Source organism: Lutra lutra, chromosome 3 (genome assembly GCF_902655055.1).
Source record: "Lutra lutra chromosome 3, mLutLut1.2, whole genome shotgun sequence".
In the NCBI taxonomy this organism is placed as follows: Eukaryota; Metazoa; Chordata; class Mammalia; order Carnivora; family Mustelidae; genus Lutra; species Lutra lutra.
In genome coordinates this window covers 29,136,225-29,157,401 of record NC_062280.1, presented here as the reverse complement: position 1 = coordinate 29,157,401, position 21,177 = coordinate 29,136,225, and the positions used below count along the sequence as shown (strand labels likewise).

Genomic DNA, 21,177 nt, shown 5'->3' with positions numbered 1-21,177 from the left:
CAGTCATGGTAATGCATCTTCCTGGATGGTTATTGGTTTGGGAATGGGCAAGTGACCCAAACTGCCAGATCAGGGTCTTCCTTAGGGCTTTTGCTGGGAAAACCATTCTATTTTAGACCACCAGCTCTAAGAATGTGGGCATAGGGCTGGCATATGGAGAAAGTCTATCTGCAGCAGGAGTTAATGAGGACAGTATGAAAAGAAGAGCAGAGATAAGGTAGAAACTATGGACGTGGGCATAGTAATGAGGGAAGAAGACAGGGGAGAAAGACCCATGACATCGTTTGGGCCCCTGGGTTCTGTTGTACTTGAATTCTGTCTTACCTCTGGACTTCCCAGTTAATTAATTCCCTTTTTCATTATTTTTCCAGTAATTCATTCCTTTGACCTAAGCTAGTTTGAGTTGGGTATCTTCATTTGCAATGAGGGTCTTCCCTGAGAACATCAGCTATACCCACTCCCACACTAACTGCCATTTATTAAATATAAGCTTGACATAAATTATTGTGCCCAAGGTTATGCTAAGTGCTTTCCATATCTCAAAAAAAAAAAAAATCCTCCCCATGATTCTATGAGAAGGTGAATGGGTTATGATGGTGTTGGTGCTTTCCCATTGAGTGGTGGAGTCGATTTCCCCTTCCCTTGAATTTTGGCTGGTTCTGTGATGTGGGTCCACCAATGGTGAGTAACAGCAGTGTTGTGTTGCCTTCCAAAGCTGGACCTTAAGGAACTTCTGCCTTCACACGCAGCACCACCTATTCTGAAAGCCATCCGGAGAAGAGGTCTGACTCTGCCAAAGCCACCATGCTGTGAGGAGGCCCAAGTTAGCTACACAGAGAGGAGGAGGCCAGGGCGGAGGCCTGGGGCACTAGACACATCTGAGGAAAGCCTCTTAGACTGTCCAGCCCAGCCCAGCCACTGCAGGAGGTGGCGAAGTGAAGGACCACAGCCAATAGTTCTGCCATAAGGAGCAGAACCACCAAGCTGAAATCTGGCAAATTCCTAACCTACAGGATTATGAGAAGTAATTATTTTGGGGTTGTTATGTAGTAATAGATAACTGAGACATGACGGTGTTCCCATTGTACAGCTAAGGAAACTGAGGCTAACGTGCCTATATTGTCACCTTCTAAGTAGCAGCAGTTTCCAACCCAGAGTGCCTCAATCCAGAGCTCATGCTTAGCCTACATACCTTGGTGGGACAGTCATTCTCAACTACAGTATTTGGACGGTGGGAGAATTGGGGGCCCCGAATCCCAGCCATTTGTCTATGCCCTCCCCCATCCACTGGAGGAAGATGGAGGCATGAGATTCAGTTCTGGAGAACCCAGAACCCCAAACCATTTCCTCTCTGTCCCTTCAGCCTCAACATCAGCTTCCTGAGAAAGAATCAGAAGGAAGGAAATGTGGTTGAGTGCCAAGAGAAAGCTTTGGACAACTTTGCTTCATCTCCCTCTGAGTGTAATTAGAAATGCTGTTCAGGGCTGCCTTTTGGACGCTAATGCAGGTGAAGTTAGTTTTGATGGTAACAAAGTCTGATGTCACTAATAACATCATTTCATCACATTCTACAGTTTATAAAGTGCTTTAATCCTGTGGGCTTGGGTGGCCCTAAATGTCTACCCTTGAATTCCCCAGGGGCCACAGAAACAGAAGGGCAGATGAAAGTGTCGCAGTCCCCCAGAATTAAGATGAGGACTGATCTGAGAGCTAAGTACACTACCGGAGGCTTCTGGTTTGCTTTCCTAGACCTGTTCAATCTGTTCCTTTAAAGAGGGATGGCTTAGGTCTTCCCCAGCTTGCAGATCCAGGCCGAGAAATGTGACAAGAGTGGCTCATCACCAGGTGACCAGGAGAGCCTAATCCAATAGGTGAGAAGACGGGGACCTAAGGATGCTAGTTCTGTCAAAACCAGCTTCCTTTACACACTTCTTTGGAAGCCTGGCCCCATGGCAGCCCCCCCGGGGAGCCCAGCTCCCCTCCCAAACTGTGGGCCCAGTCCTATTGGTTTAAATACTTTTATTGATACGAAACTCACCCACCCACCCCATGGCCAACAGTTCTAAGGATTCCTGCATCCCGAGGTCTAGAGACTGGCTCTTTGGTTTCCATATAGGAGCCAAAGAGCGAGAGGGACTGTGTAGCCTCCTCCCGGAAGCCCTCCAGAGCGCTCCCTGGGGCCGGGGGTGCGGGGGGGGGGTTGCTGTTCTCCAGCGCCCTGGGCCTTCCTGGGCAGCGGTGTATCTCCAGCCCCACCGCCTCTCAGCTTCCGGAGGCATGGGAGATGGCCTGTGGCCAGGAGAAGGTGGGCAGCGCCCCCGCTGGGGTCCAGAGGTCCCGCAGGCGCCGGGTGGCGCGTCAGAGGCAGAGGCTTAGCTCCTTGTGCACGCGGCAGCGATGGCACTGCACGACGCAGCACCAATGGAAGCGGCATAGGCAGTTCTCCTCGAGTTGCACGCTCTCCTGGCGGTGCCCGCGGCCGCAGCACAGCAGGTCGCAGCCGCTGAGGTCCGGAGCAGTGCTGTTGCAGGCGCGGCCACGCGTGCCGGGCGAGCCGGTGCGCCGGTTGGGAGCGCAGAAGTCGGGCGAGTCGGCTGCGTAGAGGAGGTCCGCGCGGCCCGGCGGCTTGAGAGTGCGGACCGCGGGCAGCAGAGCCTTGCCGTCGTTGGTTCCCATAACACGCGAGGCGCCGTGGAAGCGCTCGAGCAGCCGCGCGCCCACCTCGCGGAACGGGGGCAGCTTCTGCCAGCAGGTCCGCAGCGCGCACGAGCCCGACAGCCCGTGGCACTTACACTCGGTGCGCGTATGGCTCCGCACAGCCTGCGGGGAGCAAAGGAGCGGGCGGTTGGGGACAGATCAGGGGTGCGTGGTTTGGAAAGGCCCAGAGGACCGACCTAGAATAAGGTGGGGAGGGTGGGAAGGGGTGGGGTGGACAGAAGAGAGAAAAGAGCAGACCAAAGATAAAAAGAAGAGCGCACGGTGGAGATGAGGAAATCCAGGGAGCAAAAGCTCTGAAAGAAGGAAAAATGACCAAGATGGAAGAGTAAGAGAAGTGGGGGGAGTGGGGCGCTGTACCAAGTAGCACAAAGACCGCAGGATCCAAAGTCAGGGAATGGGAGAGCAAGCAGAATGGGCGGCAGGGGTGAGATTCTCCCTGGAGGGAGGCGGGGAAGGGTTGCAGCTGTCGCACTCTCTTCCTCCTACCACCCTACCAACCCGCCCCCCTCTCCTCGCTGCCCCTCACGGCCCCAGGCAGGGCTGAGCAAGGTCGCAGAGCCGGCCTCCTGGGCGTCTGTCTCTGCCACCCCTCCCCACCCGTCTCTGACAGGTATGTGGGCCTGTCCGGACATTCCTCTCTGGGCCCCCTCTTAGCCCCTGTCTGATGCCTCAGGCCTGAACCCTGGAGGACACAGGATGTGTGTGGGGGCATCCCCAGAGTACCCTAGAATTGAGGCCTAGGGTGCTGGAGGGCCACTGTGAATGCATTACTGAGAACTGGAACCCAGAACTCCTGCCCCTTATTTGCTATTTTGTGTCTGAAGCTGAGGTCTAAGATCACAACCCCTCTAGAAATTTATGGTGTCAGATGACCCAGGAAGATCATCTCTGGAAGCTCAGAGTCCAGAAGCCAACCTGATCTACAGACTTGTGTGCCCCGCCCCCTTACCATGCCCCACCCCCACCCCAGGCCTCTGTCCTTCCTCACACGCGGGGCTGGAAACTTCTGACCTAGACAGTTTCTTGTCCCTAAGAAGGAGCTCGTGGGGCCCTCCTCCTTGCAGAGGGAAAGGGAGAGGCTGCCAGGATCCCCAGCAGGACCCACTCCGGGGTTGGTGGGTAGCCAGTTGGCAAGTACCCAGATTCGGTCACAGCTTTCCTGGCCTCTGCCTGACTCCCTCCTACCTTCACCAATTTCTACTCTTAGTCTTTTCACAGCTTTCCAAGCCCATCCCTCTTGGGCCTGTTCTAGCCCCTCCCGGCCTCACCGGACTCCTCCACCTCCAGACCCCATACCTTTGCCCCAACTTCTATCTTTTCTTTCGTCCCCAGCTTTTGTCACCATCGTCTGCCCCCACTGGGGCCGCCAGGTCTCCACCTAGCCCAAGCTTTGTCCCATCTGTCCGGTCTCAGAGGTTTGTCTGCCCTACCTGAGGTCCCTAAAAGCCCAGAGTCTTCTGCCCTGGGAGTCCCCTCCCAACCCTGCCCATTAGACCACCAGCGCCAGACCCTCCCAGCCTCCCAAGGGACTCCTTCTTCCAGGCTGGCCCCCTTGCCTCCCAGCACCCCTCCACACCCCCAGCCCACCTCCCCAAGTGGTCCCTCTCTACCACGTGGCTTCCACACCCCTAACACACTCCCACACCTACACGGCCTCGCGCACACCCCCACTTCCACATACGTCCACCAACACGCTCCCACAGACGCTACCCTCACCCACGTCTGCTCACACCCACCCATACTCGCACATTCACACCCCCACAGGCTCTTAATCCAGCCCTGCCCCCACTCACCAGCCGGCCCGCCTCGTTGTTGTGAAGTTGCACTAAGGCACGGATGTCTCCGCGCCCCCGCTTGTGCCGCGCATCCATGAAGAGCCTCGACTTCTCGTCCCCGAAGTCCACGTCGTCGCCGCAGCCTCCCCACTCCCAGGCGGCGCTGCCGTCGGGGGAGCCGGCGGGGCCCGGGGGCCCGGGGGTGCCCGGCAGACCGGGGGGACGGGGCGGGGCCCGCCCGCGGGGTGCCTGGCAGCCGCACTGCAGCAGCTCACCCATGGAGCAGGCCTGCGTGACCGCGTGGCTGGCGCCCGCAGCCGTAATCGCAAACACGAAAGCCGTCTCCCGAATGTCTGCGGGCGCAGGGAGGGGCAGTCAGCGGGCAAGACCGAGGCCGGGTTGGGGGGGCGCGGGGTGCGGGGAGGGGCAAGGCTGCGTGGCTGGGAGACGACAGGGTCGGGACAGGGTGCGCACAGACTCGTGGGACGGGTGGGGCTCAGGCAGGCTCCTCCAACTTCCCTCCCCACTGATCCCCCAGAGAAGCAAAAGCCGCTCCCTGGGTGCTCTGCCCCCACTGACCCTGCTGCAGGATGCGCCCAAAGGCCTTGCTGTGGCTGGAGCAGTTCCAGCGGCGGAAACGGAACTGGAACTGGCACTCTCGCACCCCAAGCCGGGCGCCCCGGGCTAGCTCCGCCACCACTTCTGGCTCGGCCTGGCACAGCTCGGCTTGCCGTCCTGCCAGCCGCCGTGCTTTCCTGCAGATGCTGGTGGGGTCCATGACCAGGGGGCTGCCCACCGCCCTGGAAAGCAAAGAATGGAAGGTATGACTCAGAGGGCTTGGGGCGATGGGGACGGAGACCAGCCCGGCTCAGCCCAGGGTTAAGGGCTGGCATGCGGCTCTTGTCTCCCCCACCCGAACAGGGTTTGAGATTGTCCTGTCTGGTTCTACCGTTCCATGTTCCCTCTTAAGTAGATTTTATTTCATTTTTTTAAAAGATTTTATTTATTTGACAGAGAGAGATAGCTAGAGAGGGAACACAAGCAGGGGGAGTGGGCAAGGGAGAAGCAGGCTTCCCGCTGGGCAGAGAGCGGAGGCGGGGCTTGATCTCAGGACCCTGGGATCATGACCTGAGCTGAAAGCAGACGCTTAACGATTGAGGGGCCCCTCTTAACTAGATTTTAGACTAAAATTGCTATAAGGTAAGGATTCAGTCTTATCCTTCTGTGCATATCTTCATTAATAAATCCTTATAGGAATTTGACTCAAGGTCAAGCACGCAGCACCAGGTGAGCCAAAAAGTAGGCAAGGAAGAAATGAACAGGAGGAAGATCAAGAAAACTGTCAGAGTAAAAAACAGTCATAAATCATAAAAAGATGCAGAGAAAAGTAGGCAGTATCAAAGAAGGATCTGGTCTTAGTGGACAACAAGCTGGTTTTGGCTGCTGAACACCCTGATGCAGGAAAGACAGGGCCAATCCCAGGGATATGGAAGGCCATAGGATTTTAGAATGGCTAGGAAGGGGAGCTCTGCAGGCAGCCACAACCCCCTGGCCAGGTCAGCTTGTCCTGTAAAATGGGAAGGTTGGGCTTTTATCTCTACAGTGGGCCCCTGGCACCATGATAGCCTGCTTCCCTGAACTGGAGAGCAGGAGGAAGTAGCTGGGGACTGAGACTCTGAAGCATGACTGTGAAGTAAGTGACACCGACCCTTCTGCTCCAGGGTCTGCGACCTCTTCAGAGCAGCAGGGCAGCAAGCCAAGCTCTGACATCTCTGGCAGTGACTGGTTTGGAGAGAGGGAACCCAGTGGAATTGCTTTAATCTGATTGCTCGGACTTGACCGGGGTGCTCGCTATAGGAATGAGTGGGGGGAGCATTTGGACCTGAGCGTCATTCAAGATCCCCCAAAACCCTTCAGCAGAGGGCAGATAAAGACTCCCCACTGGGGAGAAGTGGCACCAGGAGATAGAAAACGTAGAGGAAAGTGGGAGCTCGGTGCCAAAGGTCAAGGTGGCCTAATTTTCAGTTCAGCTTTTGTGCCCCCCCGCCATTTGCTCCGAAAGTACAGGCTGCCCAGGCATGTTCAGACCCCAGGACAAGGAGATGTAATGGGCTTGAACAGCAGAGAGTGGAATTTAGGTCTTAAGATAGAACTTCTTAACTCTGGGGAGTGAGATGCTTGAAGAGGGAGTTCCAGGAAAATGTATAAGCTCTGTCCTCTAAGGTCTCCTACTCTCCCCCCACACCAGACCCCACCCTGTCAGATCATTGTCAGTCTCCCTATCCAAGTAATCCTGAAGCCGTGATTCTTCTCTCAGTGAAGAGACTTACAGTCCAGACCTTCCTTCCTCCACGCTTAAGAGCTGCTCATCACTGCGTTCCCATGTTCCCACCACAGCTTGGAAGGGTCCAGCTCCAACCCCTTCCCAACCCTAGAGAAGTGGTGGATGGAGTGATGGGGAGTGGGCCACGGGTGGGGTACGGCAGCCCAAGCTGGTTTTCAGGGGCCCAATGACCTTCAAGTGTAGATCAGTCCTTATCTCTCTATCTATCCACAGATTATCTATCCCCCCCCCCACAACAATCCACTTATCCACCTCATTACAACAAGGATTTGAGGCAGCTTCCAGCATGGCTGTATAGGGTCATAAAATAAGACAATGAGCACCTTGGGAGTTAGAAGTGACATTTTCTTTTGCTTCCCATAGCAGATTTTTAGGTGCTTACTTCGTATTTCCCCCAGTTTTTATTATGAAAGTTTGCACGTTGTGAATGATCACTATAATAACACAATGAAACCCTTTAATACATGTTTTTGAATGAATGAATGAGCCGTCTAGGGACAATGTCCTCAACTGGAGGCCAGGCCCCTCTCCACCTGTGATTCCAGGACTCCAGATTAGCTTCCTCTCTCCCCAGCCCCTCCCCCCACACTGGATGCAAAGGCAGGGAATCAGCCTCCCTGGGGCTGTCCAGGTCCTTGCCTGCCACCTGGGAGTCTGGGGCTCTGCAAATTCATCTTCCCTCCCCTTCACATCCCCTGCCCATGCCACTAAGCTCCCCAGCCTCCCCATCCCAACCCTGCCCTCTGCTAACTCCCTACTTTCCCAAGGTTGACTGGCCTTATCCTCTCAAGGTTACTCTGACCCCATCCCTCTCATCTCACTCCTCCTACCCTGGGGAAGCAAGAGAGGGTGGGGGTATGCCAGGAGAAAAGCAAAAAGCTCCAGACCTTGTCTGCTTGCCAGGGGCTAGAGATAGGAGAGGATCCCAAGGAGCAGGAAGGGTAGGGCCCTCCAGGAGGCGGGGCCAGCCCTTTTCAGGGCTGAGGGGCTGCCCCAGAGTTAGTTGCTGGTCTGGGTCTGGCTCCCCAGGCTGGCTGGCTGCCTGGGAAAGAGGCTTGTTTACGAGCTGGTCAGGAGGAGGGATAGGCAATAGTAGCAGCTAGAATCCCAAGGGACCAGCTTCCTCCCTTCCCTGCTGTCCTCGCTCCCATCCCCAAGTCACAGGAAAGAAAAGTCCAGAAGAGTGGGGGGGGGCATCTCCCCATCTCCCCTCTTCCTTTATCCTCCTTTCTTCCCTTCTGCTTCCTTAGGGAATCAACTCTGCTTTTTTGGTCTTTGAGTCGGCATTGGCCCCGGGTCAGCCCAGGGAAGATGGGCCCATATGGGAGCGTCTGCATGTTTGGGGGGCTGGAGCCCAGTGGTGGTAGGAAACAGAGAATGTGTAGTATGTAGGATCTGAGATCTTAATCAAATAGCCATTCCTGGGCATAGAAAAAATGAGGCTAATCCCAAGAGAAATCAGTATGCAGACAAGAAGGGACAAGCCTAGGGTTGGCCATTCTAACCGGCTTGGCCAAGATATCCCTCCCAGGGACCTTGATTGGTAGAGTCAATAGCCAAGTGAGGTGGCTTTAGGGGACCAGCCAGTTCCTACTGGCAACATCTGTAGATCTAAGCCCTGGAGGCCCCAGATTCTGGCCTAAACTGCCTTCTCATGCCTAGTTTCAGAGGGCCAAAGGGAATGCCAGAAACCACCTAGCCCTGTTCTAACCACCTCACCCCTCATTATACAAACAGACATCCAAGGAGGGAGGTGAGACTCAGGCCACTCAATGGACAGATCCCTACTGCAAGGAATTCAGGTGAATATTTAAAAAAAATTTTTTAAAATATTTGTTTGCAAGAAAGAGAGAGAGAAAAAGGATGAGCAGGGGGAGGAGCATGCTGAATGAGGAGCCCAGCATGCCCGGGCTCCATCCTAGGACCCCAGGATCATGACCTGAGCTGAAGGCAAGTGCTTAACCGACTGAGCCGCCCAGGTGCCCCTAGGTGAATATTTTTGAAACCAAAGGGGCTGGAGGGTGATGACCACATGAGATTATCAGAAGACCTCAGGGGCCCTCACCTGCCCTTCTCCCCGCTGCCCTTCCTCACTCTTAGCAGGGTTGGCTAACTCTGCATTCATCCCAGATTACACCTCTAACTTTCTGGACTCAGAGCCACGCCCTCCCAACCCTGAAGTCATTGAAATCATGTCTCCAAGCTCACCTCAGATCTTATTGCCGCAAGGAGCCGCCCCTGAGCCCCAGCCCTCACTGACCTCCCCCTCCTGTACCGCATCACCCCGGTGTCGCTCATTTGACTATTTTGTCTTGTTTTCTGGTCATATAATGTCATCAATAGCACACCTTCAGAGTTTGGGAAGTCTGCGATTGGGGTTTGGATCTGGGCTCTGTCATTTGCTTGTTCTAGGATGTTAGCAAGTCCCTCACACGTGAAGCTGGAACTTAATATTTGTTGAATGAATGAGTCCTAACCTTCTGGACCTCAGTTTCCACAACTATGAAATGGAAATAAATGACACCTGCCTGTTTCTCTGGTACACAGGAAAGGGGTCTATCCCAACCGTGAGCTCCAGCAAGAGGGTGTCGCCTTCCCGGCCACACCTGGGTTCATCTCTTGAGCCTGCCCAGTGCAGGACAAGGAGTAGAAGCCCAGGCAGCTTTTGTGGGCTCCAGAGAACACCCTTTTCACCAACTCTCTGCCCTTACTCCTCAGCTAGGATCCCTGCGTTATGTCCTCTTTTGCCGGCTGTGCCCCTGGACCAGAAGCTCCCACCAGGACCCCTCCCTTTCCCCCAGAGAGCACTCCTGGGTGGGTTATTGAGGCTAAGGAGATCACAGACCCTTTTTATGCCCAGCCTCCTCTGAAGGGCCTCATGCCCCCCCCCATTTCTTCACACTCATCCCCAGGGTCCCTAGTCTGACCCCCACCTCCTAGAAGCCAGCAGAGGGAGCCCTGAGCCCCAGGGCTATGGGTGGGGGCTGCATGGGGGTGGGGGAGGTGGGTGGTGGAGAAGGGGCAGAAAAATGTTGCCTGACGGCTGCTTGAGGCGGCTAGGCCCGGGCCTGTGCCCGCCCGCCCGTCCTGTCCTGCTCTGTCTAACTCGGTAATTACTGCTCCCTCTCCCCCAACCCCTACCCCCACCCCCACATCAAAGCCAGTGATGCCCCAGCTCCTTTTTAACCCCTACCTCCCCACCGCCCATTCCACCAGACACCCCATGTACCCCTCTCCCACAATCTGGTTCCCACTGCCCCATCCTGGACACTGCCCTTCCCGGCTCCTCACACACTCCACTTCTTGTAGCTCTTGGAGAGGCAGGGGCTCTCCCTTCCTTGAAGGCCTTCACCCACCAAGAGGGCTTCCTGTGGGTCAGGGCCGTGGGAGGAGAAGGAATGGACACACTGACCCTCCAGTGGGTTCTCTGAGGAGAATCTGTCATGTCCCTCTGCTCTCCCATGCTGAGGTGGGGAATAACCATGGGAAGAATGGCCCTATACCCTTCTCCTGACCCCCACCCCTCACTGAATGAATGCAGGGAAGAGGTACTGAGCAGAAGGCCGACTCCCAGCCCTGGTCCTCACTGCCTGCTCCTGGGTGGCCCGAGGCAAGTCCCCTCCTGTCCCTGGACTTTGCGGGACTTCTAAACATAAGTGAGAAGATTGGCTTAGACGATCTCCAGGTCCTTCCTCGATCTAATTTCTGGCTTAAATCAGGGGCTTGGAACCAGAGGAAACAGCTTTTGAGGCCAGGTGGAAAACAGAAGATCCCTCCCAGCGACCTTTCCCTCCCTTAGCTCCACCTCAGGCACATCAGGGGAAGCACCCAAGGTCTCACCCCACCCGGCCCCGGGCAGGAAGGAGGACACAGGCTAGAGGGCGCTCTGCCCAGTCCCCAGGCACAGGATATTGTGTTCCCTCGCGCCCCCGCCCCTCTGCTGGCTGGGAGCCCTGCTGCCAGACTGACCAGGGCCTTGCTGCCCACACCCCCCGCCCTCGCTTCATCCCGTCCACAGCTGCATTTCTCTATCAAAGTACACATTCTGGAATCCCCCTTACTGGGCCCTGGTGATCAAACCTCCCACTGACCTCTCCCTCCACCAACTCCTGGCTTCTGATGAGAATGGGGCAGGAGGGGGCTGCTCCCCCCCCCCCAGGAAATGCCCCAGTGCCAGCCCTCTGGTGGGCTCTGGGCCGAATCAAGCCAGCCTCCTTTTGCCCCTGCCCTTTTCTCTCACAGCCCCATTGTCTCCCTCCAGGGGAAGCTGCCAAGGCGGGAGGCTGGAGGGGGGTACTGGATGGCCACCCCACCCCCATTCTCCACCCCACCCTGAGCTCAATGGGGGCCAGCTACCGGACTGCCCACAAAGGGTCAGTTAAAGATGCAGTGGAAGAGGGTGGCCAAGCCCAGCCTGGAGCTGGTGGGGGGGCTCTCAGCTGGAAAACCTGGGTATCAGGAAGAAGCCTAGGTCCTTTCCCTGACTCCCTGTGGGGCCAGAGATGAAACTGTCCTAGGCCTCTGGCTCCTATTTCCTTTCCCTAAGGGGTGGGAGGGGGGAGAAAGGCTAGATGAGATGGCAGAAGGGAGTGAGACTGGGTGCTGTTTTGCATGTGGAACAAGGGGGAGGGTTGGTTTCTTTCATAGAAAATATAAAACAGAAAGAGGAAGGGAGAAGAAGGGAGACTGATATGGCTATTCTGTGAGGGAGCTATTTTCCACAACCACTGATTGAAGGCATAAATAAAGATTGGTCAGACATTGAGAAGAACTTCCTGGGGGAGGGTGGGAGGGGTTCAGAGCAGTCTGGAAGGGCGCCCCCGGAAGCCAGACTTTCCCTCTCTGCCTCACTCTCAGAATGGGATCCGTCAGGGCCAGAGCACAGGCTGGATGGCCTGGAGGCAGTGGGCTGGACAAGATGACCTCAAGAGAGCCTGGCCAATGTCTTGGAATCTGGGATTTTGAGATTTATAAAGATATGGTTACAGATGGGAAAGACACAGACCGAGAGGCCGGAGGCAGAGTGTAAAAGCATGCATTGCATGGAGGGGGAAGGAGGAGGGGGAAACAAGGTGGAAGGGAAACTTTTCTGGAATCCAGAGCCGGGTACCTGAGCCTATTCCAGGACCTGGATCACTCCCCTACAGGACCCTCTTTTCCTAACTGGGCAGTCCAGTCACTCAGAGTTCCTGGGGTCCTCTCTGTCCCCAGCCTGGTTGCTACCAGAATGTCAGAGTGCACTACAATGGCTGCCACCTTTCTGTCTGCTAGAGCTCTGGTCTGGCTAGCATTCTCTAAGAAGCAAGGACAAGAGGGCCAGCAGTTAGGTCCTAGACATCAGGGAACAGCCTGGAAGCCCCGGGCCTGATAAAATTCCTAGCCAAAGTAAAGCTGGCATGGGGGGCAGTGCTGGAGGGGGGCGAGGGGTGGGCAAGGAGTGGCAGGAGCCTTAGGCCACCGGGGATGCTGGGTCCACCCCTCCAGCCCAAACCAGATCTTGGAGAGCGATGGTGGGGTGGGGACAAGAGAGTAAGCAAGTAGAGTCAAAGATCCTGAGAAAGGAATCTGGGATCAGACCAAAGGAATGAAGTGTCAGAAACAGACAGAAGAGAGTGAGGGGGCCTGTGCAGGTGGGAGAGGCAGGTTCTCTCTGAGAAGCAGCTGAGAGTGGCAGTTGCTGGACACCTTATCACCCCAGCCCCTCACTCTTCACCCAGCTCACCCTGCAGCTGCAGCCATGAAGGCTCCTGTGTTCTCCTACACCTGCCCTCCTCACCTCCTCCCCCACTCCCGGCTTCCTAGCTCCAGGGTCAGTCTCCAAGGGACCAGGCCTCTCTTCCTCTGGCTTGTCACCCATGCAGCAGCCCCTCCTGAACAAAGGAACCCCCACAGACACAAGTCTCAGGGAATCAACTAATTCAGCAACACTCTGCAAAACTTCCCCAGCCCCTTTAGCCTCCAGGGCCCAAAGACAAAGACTCTGCCTTCCAGAAGCAGGGAAGAAGGACCACAGAGGGGATGGTTGTCAGTAAAATGAAGTAACTAGCATAGTTACCCAGTGTGTGGCGTGCAGTGGGAGCACACAGAAGGCAAAAGAGGAAAGACAAAGAGACAGTGTTATGGAGGATGTGGTATTTTACCTGGAAGAATAAGAATGATTTGGGGAAGTGGAAAAGGAGTAGAAGGAGGACAACCACCATCAGGGAGAGACCGGTCTCCAGGCCTTGAGAAACGGTAAAATGAGAAAGTATGAGTCTGTGACACTAGACAGAGATCCCTTTACAAAGTTTTGGTTGGGACTCTGGATTTTAAATTTATTGTTTTTAAAGTTTTATTTATTTATTTGACAGAGAGAGAGAGAGTGACAGAGACAGCGAGAAGGAACACAAGCAGGGGGAGTAGGAGAGGGAGCAGCAGGCTTCCCCGCGGAGCAGGGAGCCCTAGGAGGGGCTCCATCCCAGGTCCTTGGGATCTAGATCTGAGCGGAAGGCAGATGCTTAACGACTGAGCCACCCAAGAGCCCCTGGATTTTTAAATTTAAATTAATCCTCCTTTTCACCCCTACAGACTCTGGCCAGGAAAACCCGCAGCGTGAAGGAGGGGACTTAATATTTACAGAACACCTCCCAACGTCAGATCATTTTGTAGGTCCCCGCACCAAATCCTCCTATCCCGCCCCATTAGGGGACTGTTTCTCACTTTTATAGTTGAGACGCTGAGGTGTAGGGAGAACTGACTTATCCAAGGTCACAGATTTAACAAATGGCGGAGATTAGATCTCAGAGCTATTTCAAGACCCATACTATCATTATGCTAAATTATGCTAAGCCAGGATCTAAAGCCGCAAGTCCCCTAGCCCGGACCTGGGTCATCCTCGGTTTGCTGCTTCCCTGACACCCCCGAGGGACATCTCTCCCGCATCACGAAACAGGGATCGCAGCCAGCAGCTCCCTGTGTGGGCATCCAGCTCCCCATCTCCCTGGAAGAGAGGGATCTGCCTGCCCCACCCCTCCTTCGAAAACGGGGGGTGGGGGAGGAGTGGAGGATAGAGAATCCAGCCAATGATATGGCGCTATGCAAATAGACCAGACCCTGCTTTCTTAGGATTGGCTGATGCACCAGTGATATTGTCCAAGTCCCCCCTCTTTAAACACCCAGCTATTCCGGGCGGGTCTTTGCAGCCCTGGAAAAACCGGGAAGGAAAAAAAAAAAAGTCTACGGACTCCAGATCTCTGAGAGGTCCCGACCCGGCACCCACTTTCCTAGTCGCTCTCCATCCCCAAGACTCAAAGTTCCTTAGCTCCGTAGGTGTCTGCTCTAGGTAGGGCCAGGTCTGGAGGCTACGTCCCCATTCCCTAGTTGGCCAGGCCTCCCTCACTTCCACGAGGACCCTTCACGATTCCGGTACCTCCGAGGCTGTATTTTCTCATTCCTGACCCCCACATCTGGAAGGACCGGGAGCCGGGATCCCTTTCCTGTCTTTCTTCCTCTTCTTTGCTCCGGAAGGAGGATGTAGAGAAAGCCGGGGGTCCTGACTCAGTTTCCCTTTACGTTTTTTCCCGCCACTACTGTCCACTTTGAAGTAGCACTCAGAAGCTGGTGGGTTGTTGAGCAAAGTAAGGCGGGGAAGAGACAGCTCTTTGACCCTCCTTGCCTCGTGGCTTCCCACCTTGTTCCTCTCTTTCCCACAAATCCAGCCCTCCTCCCCTAAATCCAGGGCCTTCCTTACACATTCTTTTCTTCGGATCTCTGACTACAGATCTTTCCCCTGTCTGCCCGGTAGCTCTTTCCTACCCCACGTGCCAGTTCCTTGAGGACCTGGATTGAGCGCATAACCGGAGGGGGAAAGGGGAGGATGGGGAAGGGTGTGTGGCAAAGGTAGGAGGAAATAACAACAGTATGTGCGGAGTGGAGGTTGAGGAACGTCTGAGTGGCAGTTTAGAAATGATCCAGGCAGAGGCCGGCAGGAAAGCTGCACGCACCTCCGCTGCCGGGGGCTGGGCTCCGCTCGCAGGTAGAGCCGGAGGCAGCTGGAGCGCGCTTCCGAGACCCCCCCCCCCCCCCCCCGTCAGTCCCGAAGCCCCCACCCTTGAGCTTCGGGAGCCGCGCGGGGACAGACAGCCCGACGCAGCACTCACCACCACAGTCCGCCGACGTGCGCGGGACACAGAAGCAGCAGCAGCAGCAGCCCGAGGAGGGAGGGCGCGGGCGGCAGCATCTTGAGCACTCTGCAGCCGGCCGGTGCGGTAGGGGGCGAGGCTGCGGGGCCAGCCGGTGCGCGCGGGGGCGCGGGCTTCAGGGCGAGCGCGGCGGTGGCGGCTGCGGCGGCCGGGAGGCGATGGCTCCGGCGGCGGCGGGGGGGCCCATCGCGGGCGAGGAGGGCGCGGCGGAGGCGGAGAGCGGACGGGGCAGCCAGCGCCTGTGTCTCCCGCCGAGCTCGCTCGGGAGAAGAAATCAGAGCCGGGGGCGGGGGTGGGAGGGGAGCGGGGCCCGGGCGGGGGCGGGGGACAGGGGGGCCGTGGGGTGGCAGTTGCGACAGTCAGGCGGCGGGACTCTCGGGAGAGAGCCGTGCGCCCCGGGGCTGCAGGCTCGGAGCTCTGCCGAGGGAGGGTGCGAGGTCCCGGGGCGGGGCCCGAGAGCGCCCGTGGCTGCGGGACCCGCCTGCCTTGCCCCTTTCCTTCGCCTCTCGCGGACTGGGAGCCCCCTGCCGCCGCCCAGAGTCAGGGGCAAGGAGGGGCGGGGAAGCAGGGTGGAGAGAGGGGGGGTGGAGAGGAGCTGGGGAATGGGGGACGGGCTGGAAGGGAGACGTTTGACAGGTTTGTTGACTGTAAAGAGAGAAAACTTCCCAGGAATGAGGGAGTTGGGGGGGGGGGGGGTCGGAGGGAGATGCTGGAGCGGGGGCCGGGAGAGGAAGTCCTCCTGGGTCGCTGGGTGCTCCGGGGAGGGGTACCGAACTCGATCGTCGGATCAGCGGACCCAGGGGGGGTCACCCCTTACCGGCCCCGCCTCCGCGCTGCACGCCCCTTTCTCAGTCTTTCCACGAGGAAAGGAGGAAGCCCTAGGCCTCCACTCTCCTCCCCAGCCACCCCGCCTCTTCAAGCCCGCGTTCGGGGGAGGGCTGCGAAGGGGGAGATTAGACAGCCAGAGGAACCTCCTGAATGGCCTGCGCTCCAGCGCTCGCACGTGTGAGCGAGCGATAGAGCTGAGGTTGCAGACTTACAAGAGAGTAGGAGGGCAGATCTCGCTGCAGCCGGCCCTCGCGTGTCCGCGCATAGCCTGCCTCGCGTTCTTTCCCCAACTTGGCCGGGGCCAGAAGGGGTGGAAGAGCCAGCTGCAGGTGAGATGGCGTTTATCTGATTCTCTAATGCCACAAAAATGTCTTTGATGCCCCTGCCCCCCCCACGAGGGGGGCAGATCAAAGGCCCCGTGGGGAGGAGGGACAGCTCCATTCATCACACCCAGCGGACTGGCCGTGGCTGCAGTCCCTGCTCCGCCCCTCCGCCTGCTTGCCCCAAGGGTGCCGAGGGACAGGTGGTGCAGGGCATTCCACAACAAGGGCCAGTCTCCCTATCGCCAACATCTAGAGTAGCATCAACCTTTAAGAGGGGCGGGGTGGGGTGGATCTCCTAAGTGGTAGAAACTTTAGGCACACAGAGGAAAGCTCCTGGTCTTTTGCGGGTGGAGATGGCACCCAAACTCTGGGAGTGAGGCTGCTGCCCAGAGAGGTAAACATCCTTGGTGAGCAGAGAGAAGGCAAGATTGAGTCCTCCAGAGAGTGAGGACAAGTGAATGGTGATGAAGCTGGGGGACTAAGGGGATGCCACAGAAGATCATAGATGCCCTAACCCAGGAGGTGAGGCTGACCTGGGGAAGGGTGGATGAGCACGTGAGGAAGCTCCTAGGATTGTTGTGAGTCCAACCCCATGGCCTGAGGTGTCCTGGCTGTGTCAGTCTAATCCCCTGTACTGGGGACAGAGAATTTTGGTGAGGGAGCTGGAGCAGTCTAGAGAAGGGGAAGGGACCCTGGGTGGGTCCCCTAGTGGCGGGAGGGAGCCAATGAGGAGCGTGGGGCCCAGGTGTCGCCCCCTCCCATTTTGGCCTTTCTTGGCGTCCGGCTGTCACCCATGGCCTCTGCACCTCAACTGTGTACACAGTTACTGTTTCTGCAGGGCAAGGCCAACTCTGGACACAGCACACTCAAAGACATACCCAGGTTGGACACACACTCAGGCCAGATAGTACTAAACAGGCATCTGGAGAGTTTTGGGGGTTCCTATAGGCTGCAGGTGGCCAGTGACCAGACCCCTGGGAACCACTGCCTGGGTTCTGAGTCCCCTACCCACCCCTGCCCCCACCCTGCTACTGTTATTGCAGATTATGAAATGCTCTCCCTATCCTGCATTCTTCTCCGAGGCAAGAATTTTAATGTATTTGTCTTTGTCATCAGGGGACCAGGGCTCTGGGACCGCCCTGCCTCTGCCTGAGGAGGGAGCGCCCCAAATCTAGTCCCTGCTGTCTCCAGACCCCAGCCTCTTTCCATTACCACCCCCTCATGCCCTGGCCCGGCCCCTCTCCTCCCTCTCCAAAGACACAGTCTCTCTGTGGGGTGGATAAAAATGATGTTATTGAAACAACAGAATTGGGAGCAGTGGCAGGGAGCGGGGATCAGCGCAGGAAACTGGGGCGTTTGCCAAGAAGCCTTCTCCCCCGCAGGCGGCCCTTCTGACCCCACCCCCCACCTTTCCTACAAACACACACAGATCGCCCCACCCCTCCTGCAGCACTCTCTCTGGCCAAATTTTTCAGAATATTTGGCCATCCCTCGATTCCCCCAAGCCCTCACCTCTCCATCCCCCAGGGTCCTGTTGCAGAATCCATGAGCCCTGGCCTCGGTGAGATGACGGTGCCTCTGCTCACTCTCTTTTGCCTTCTCTGCACCTTCACCTAGGGGTTGGCTGGCATCTGGACAGAAACCAGAGCAATGACTTCTGTCCTTCCCTCCATCTCTCTTCTTTAGAGAGACGAGTTCAGATGTTCCTGAGGCTTCGGTCCCCCACTATCACCCTAAAAGACTTTTCATGGAGTAGGGCTGGGGGACAGAGACGGAGGTACACACAGATCAAGATGCGTGCACACATGTGCACACTTGCACACACCCACACCTGGCAACTGGCGTCCAGATGACCCCATAGAAACCATAGGACACCCCTGCCTCCCCTAGACAATGCTGAGTCACTTTTCATGCACAGGTACAGATAGACACACAGATGGGCTGGCTCCGGCTGAGACACGTGCCTGCTTTCAAGGAGATTACATGTGCACCCCCCCCAACCGCCACCGGACTCACACCACCTCCGCTCAGACACACATGTGGAGGGACCGTCACAGAAGACTGGAACTCGGCAGCCCAGAAGGGGGCAGCATGGAGGGCAGTGTTGCCACTCAGACCCGGGCTCTGTCTGTTCTCTGGGCACTGGGCCCCCTCCACTTCTTCCTATGTTGCTCTGCCTTTAGTGCTGAGAACCCTTTAGCTCCACGTGTAGGCCCTGGTGCAGAAGAAGGAGGGGGAAGGAGCCCGGGGATGTCTGGCTGTGGGATGGGAGAGGGAGGAGGAGCAGAGGTGGGGACTGGGGAGAGGGAGAGAGGCAGCTGGAGAGAGATAACATCGGAGTCCCTTCAGGGGAAAGCAGAGCCCTCTGTCTGTTGGATCCTTTCTTGCCGTCTTTCTGTGTCTTTTCACGTCTCTCCCATCTCCATAGTTCGGTTTCTATTTGTGTCTGTCTCTAAATCACTTTCTCTGCTTCTTTGTTTCTCAGAATGACTGAAGAAGCTGCAGGAGCCCAGGAATTTGGGCCTGTGACCCTTCCCCTCCCAGTAACCTCCCTTTCTCCCTCCCTCTGCACCGCCTTCCCTCCCCTCTCCCCAGCAAGGGGACCTGACCGCCATTCCTTCTGGGCGGTGACTGGGTCTTGAGAATTCCTAAGGGTCCCTATCTCTAGTCCCCGGAGAACAGGGAGAGAAAAGCCTAGCCCACTAGAGAGATGGAGGGAAGGAGAAAGAAAATGGTCACTTTCCTCTCCCTTCTCTATCACTGTACTCCAGCTTTCCCCACCCCACCTGAAGTCAGGAGAGTATGCCTTTCCAGCCAAGGGTAGGAGCTCAAAGGACTGGTTCTCACTTATGCCCAGGGATCTCTGCCTTACAAGCCAAGTTTCCTCTGAGATCCCCTCTGGGCCTTTGTCCAAGGGATCCCCCCACTCAAGGTCCCAGTTCCCCACGGAGCCCACCTTCCCCACATCTTCCATAGTTCTCAACCCTACCTATGCCCTAAACTTCCAATCACCCCATCAGTCAGGGAGAAAGAACTGGAGGGGGGTTGGGGAGGGGCCCCAAGGAGGAGAAGGGGAACAGGGGCTGAGAGGGAGGGGCTGCTCGCCAGGCCTGGGCTGAAAGGCCAGAGAACATTTGTTTCCACTTAGCTCAGCCCCAGTGGCTCCGGATGGGAGTGGTTGGCCCCAGGAGCCTCTGCAGTGGTCCCAGTCCAGGCCTGGCTCCTGCGTTGGGCCTGGGGGTGGGCAGAAGGACTCTGACATGGCCTCAGGTGTTCCAGGAGGAGCCTCCACCCTCTTCTCCATCCTTCTCCACACTGCTTCTGCTCCCATCTCAGAGGGGATCATGGCTTTCAAGTGTCAGGTCTGTCTCTCCTCATTGTGTCTGCTGGGCAGCTGTCACCACGTTTTTAATTGAACACCTACTATGTGCCAGGCACCCAGCCACGTAGTGGAGAAACAAGAGTGAGCAAATAGAGGCCTAATCCCTACCCTCATGAAACTCCTGGTCATTAATCGTATGATCTTACAAACAAACGGAAAACCACAAGCTTGACCTGTGTTGTCCAGAAGAAGGGAGGGGTCCTGAGGCTGTGGCTGCGGAGATTCACAGAGTCGGGGAAGGAGGACAGAAGGAGGACAGGCTTCTCGGAGGACAGCTTCCTCCTTCAGAGATACAAAACCAAGTTGGGGTTAGCTGGGAGACCCAAAAGAAGGAAGAATATTTTAGGCAGAGGGAACAGTCTTTGCAAAAGACCCGCAGGGGTATGGAGAAGGTATGGGGCACTGTGCTAAGGTTGGCATGGGTTGAAAGAGAGTGAAGAGCAGCCCAGTGGAAGATGAGGCTAGAGAGATTAGGGGGATCAAACCAAGTAAAGCCTTACAGGCATGGGAGTATTTTTCTTATTTTAAAAGCAATGGGAACTCTACAAAACAAATCCACCACAGGAGGGAAGAAAAGATGTGGGGGGCTCTGGATTAAAGGAGAACTAACAGACATATTAAAAAAAAAAAAACCAAACCAGGCAAAGTTGAACTACAGTAGTTAGAGACTTGGGGTCAGATGACAAAAATAAGTAGATGCTTCCCATGAAAGTCAGGAGAGAGAGTTCCTAGGGGGTGGGGGAGGGAGGCAGTCCTGTTTGGAGGAACAGCTGGGATGGGATGGCAGGCAAGGTTCTCTCTCCTTTCACAGCAGTTGGCTTTGAAGGTGTTCAATTGTACATTCTTCTATGCTCTTTTCTGTATTCATTTTCTTAACAATAAAAGGGTTAAGGAAAAAACTACTCCCTTTGGGCATGAGCGGGAAGCCACCATAGTTGGGATCTCCATCTCCCTCCCCCTGCCCTCTGGGACAGGGAGTGACATGATCAGTTGTACATTTGGAAAAGATGGCTCTGGCCATGGTGTGCAGGCGAGATGGCAGGGGAGCCCGAGCTCGGGGGAGGCTTGGCAGGGGCCCACGTAAAAGGCCACCGCAGCCTTAAGCTGGGTGAATGGAAGCGATGATAGATAGAGTGAATGGTTCTGGTCCCTGTTGAGGAAGTAGGGTCAGGTGGACTTGAAGGGAGGCTGGAAAAGGGGGTAAGGAAGACCAGCAAGTTCCAGCAAGGAAGACCAGCAAGGACCAGCAAGGCAGGGTGGGGAGTTTGGAACATGAATTAAAGATGCTTCCGAAATATTCAGTGTCGAGTAGCAGATGGATATATGGCTCTAGAGCTCAGAGGGGAGGCCAGGGCTGAGTCATCTTGGTGCAGGGTGTAATTAAGCCAAGCACAGGGCCAGGATCGCCCAGGAGAGCGCAGAGGGAATGGAGGCTCCAGGAGCATTTAATGGTTGGAGCAAGGGAAAGAGGCTACCGAGGAAACTGAGAAGTGCCTCCAGGAGTGAAAGAGGAAAAAGCACTGTGGTTTCACGGAAGCCAAGCAAAGAGAACACTTTGAAATGAGGGAAGTGGGCATTCATATCTACAATTTGGGAGAGGTTGGTCAGATGGGGAGGCAAGTGTGTG

The 21,177-nt window shown here is 56.2% G+C and overlaps 1 protein-coding gene across 1 annotated transcript; it reads right to left on the bottom strand.

The window, feature by feature from the left end:
* Window positions 1-2,004: 2,004 nt before the first annotated feature.
* On the bottom strand, window positions 2,005-15,498 carry WNT6 (Wnt family member 6). The gene is made up of 4 exons (XM_047721153.1): window positions 14,976-15,498; window positions 5,073-5,293; window positions 4,512-4,846; window positions 2,005-2,820 (listed from the first exon to the last, which is right to left on the bottom strand). Exons 1-4 carry the CDS (start codon window positions 15,053-15,055, stop codon window positions 2,359-2,361), a joined length of 1,098 nt encoding a protein of 365 aa, XP_047577109.1. The 5' UTR covers window positions 15,056-15,498; the 3' UTR covers window positions 2,005-2,358.
* Window positions 15,499-21,177: the final 5,679 nt, after the last annotated feature.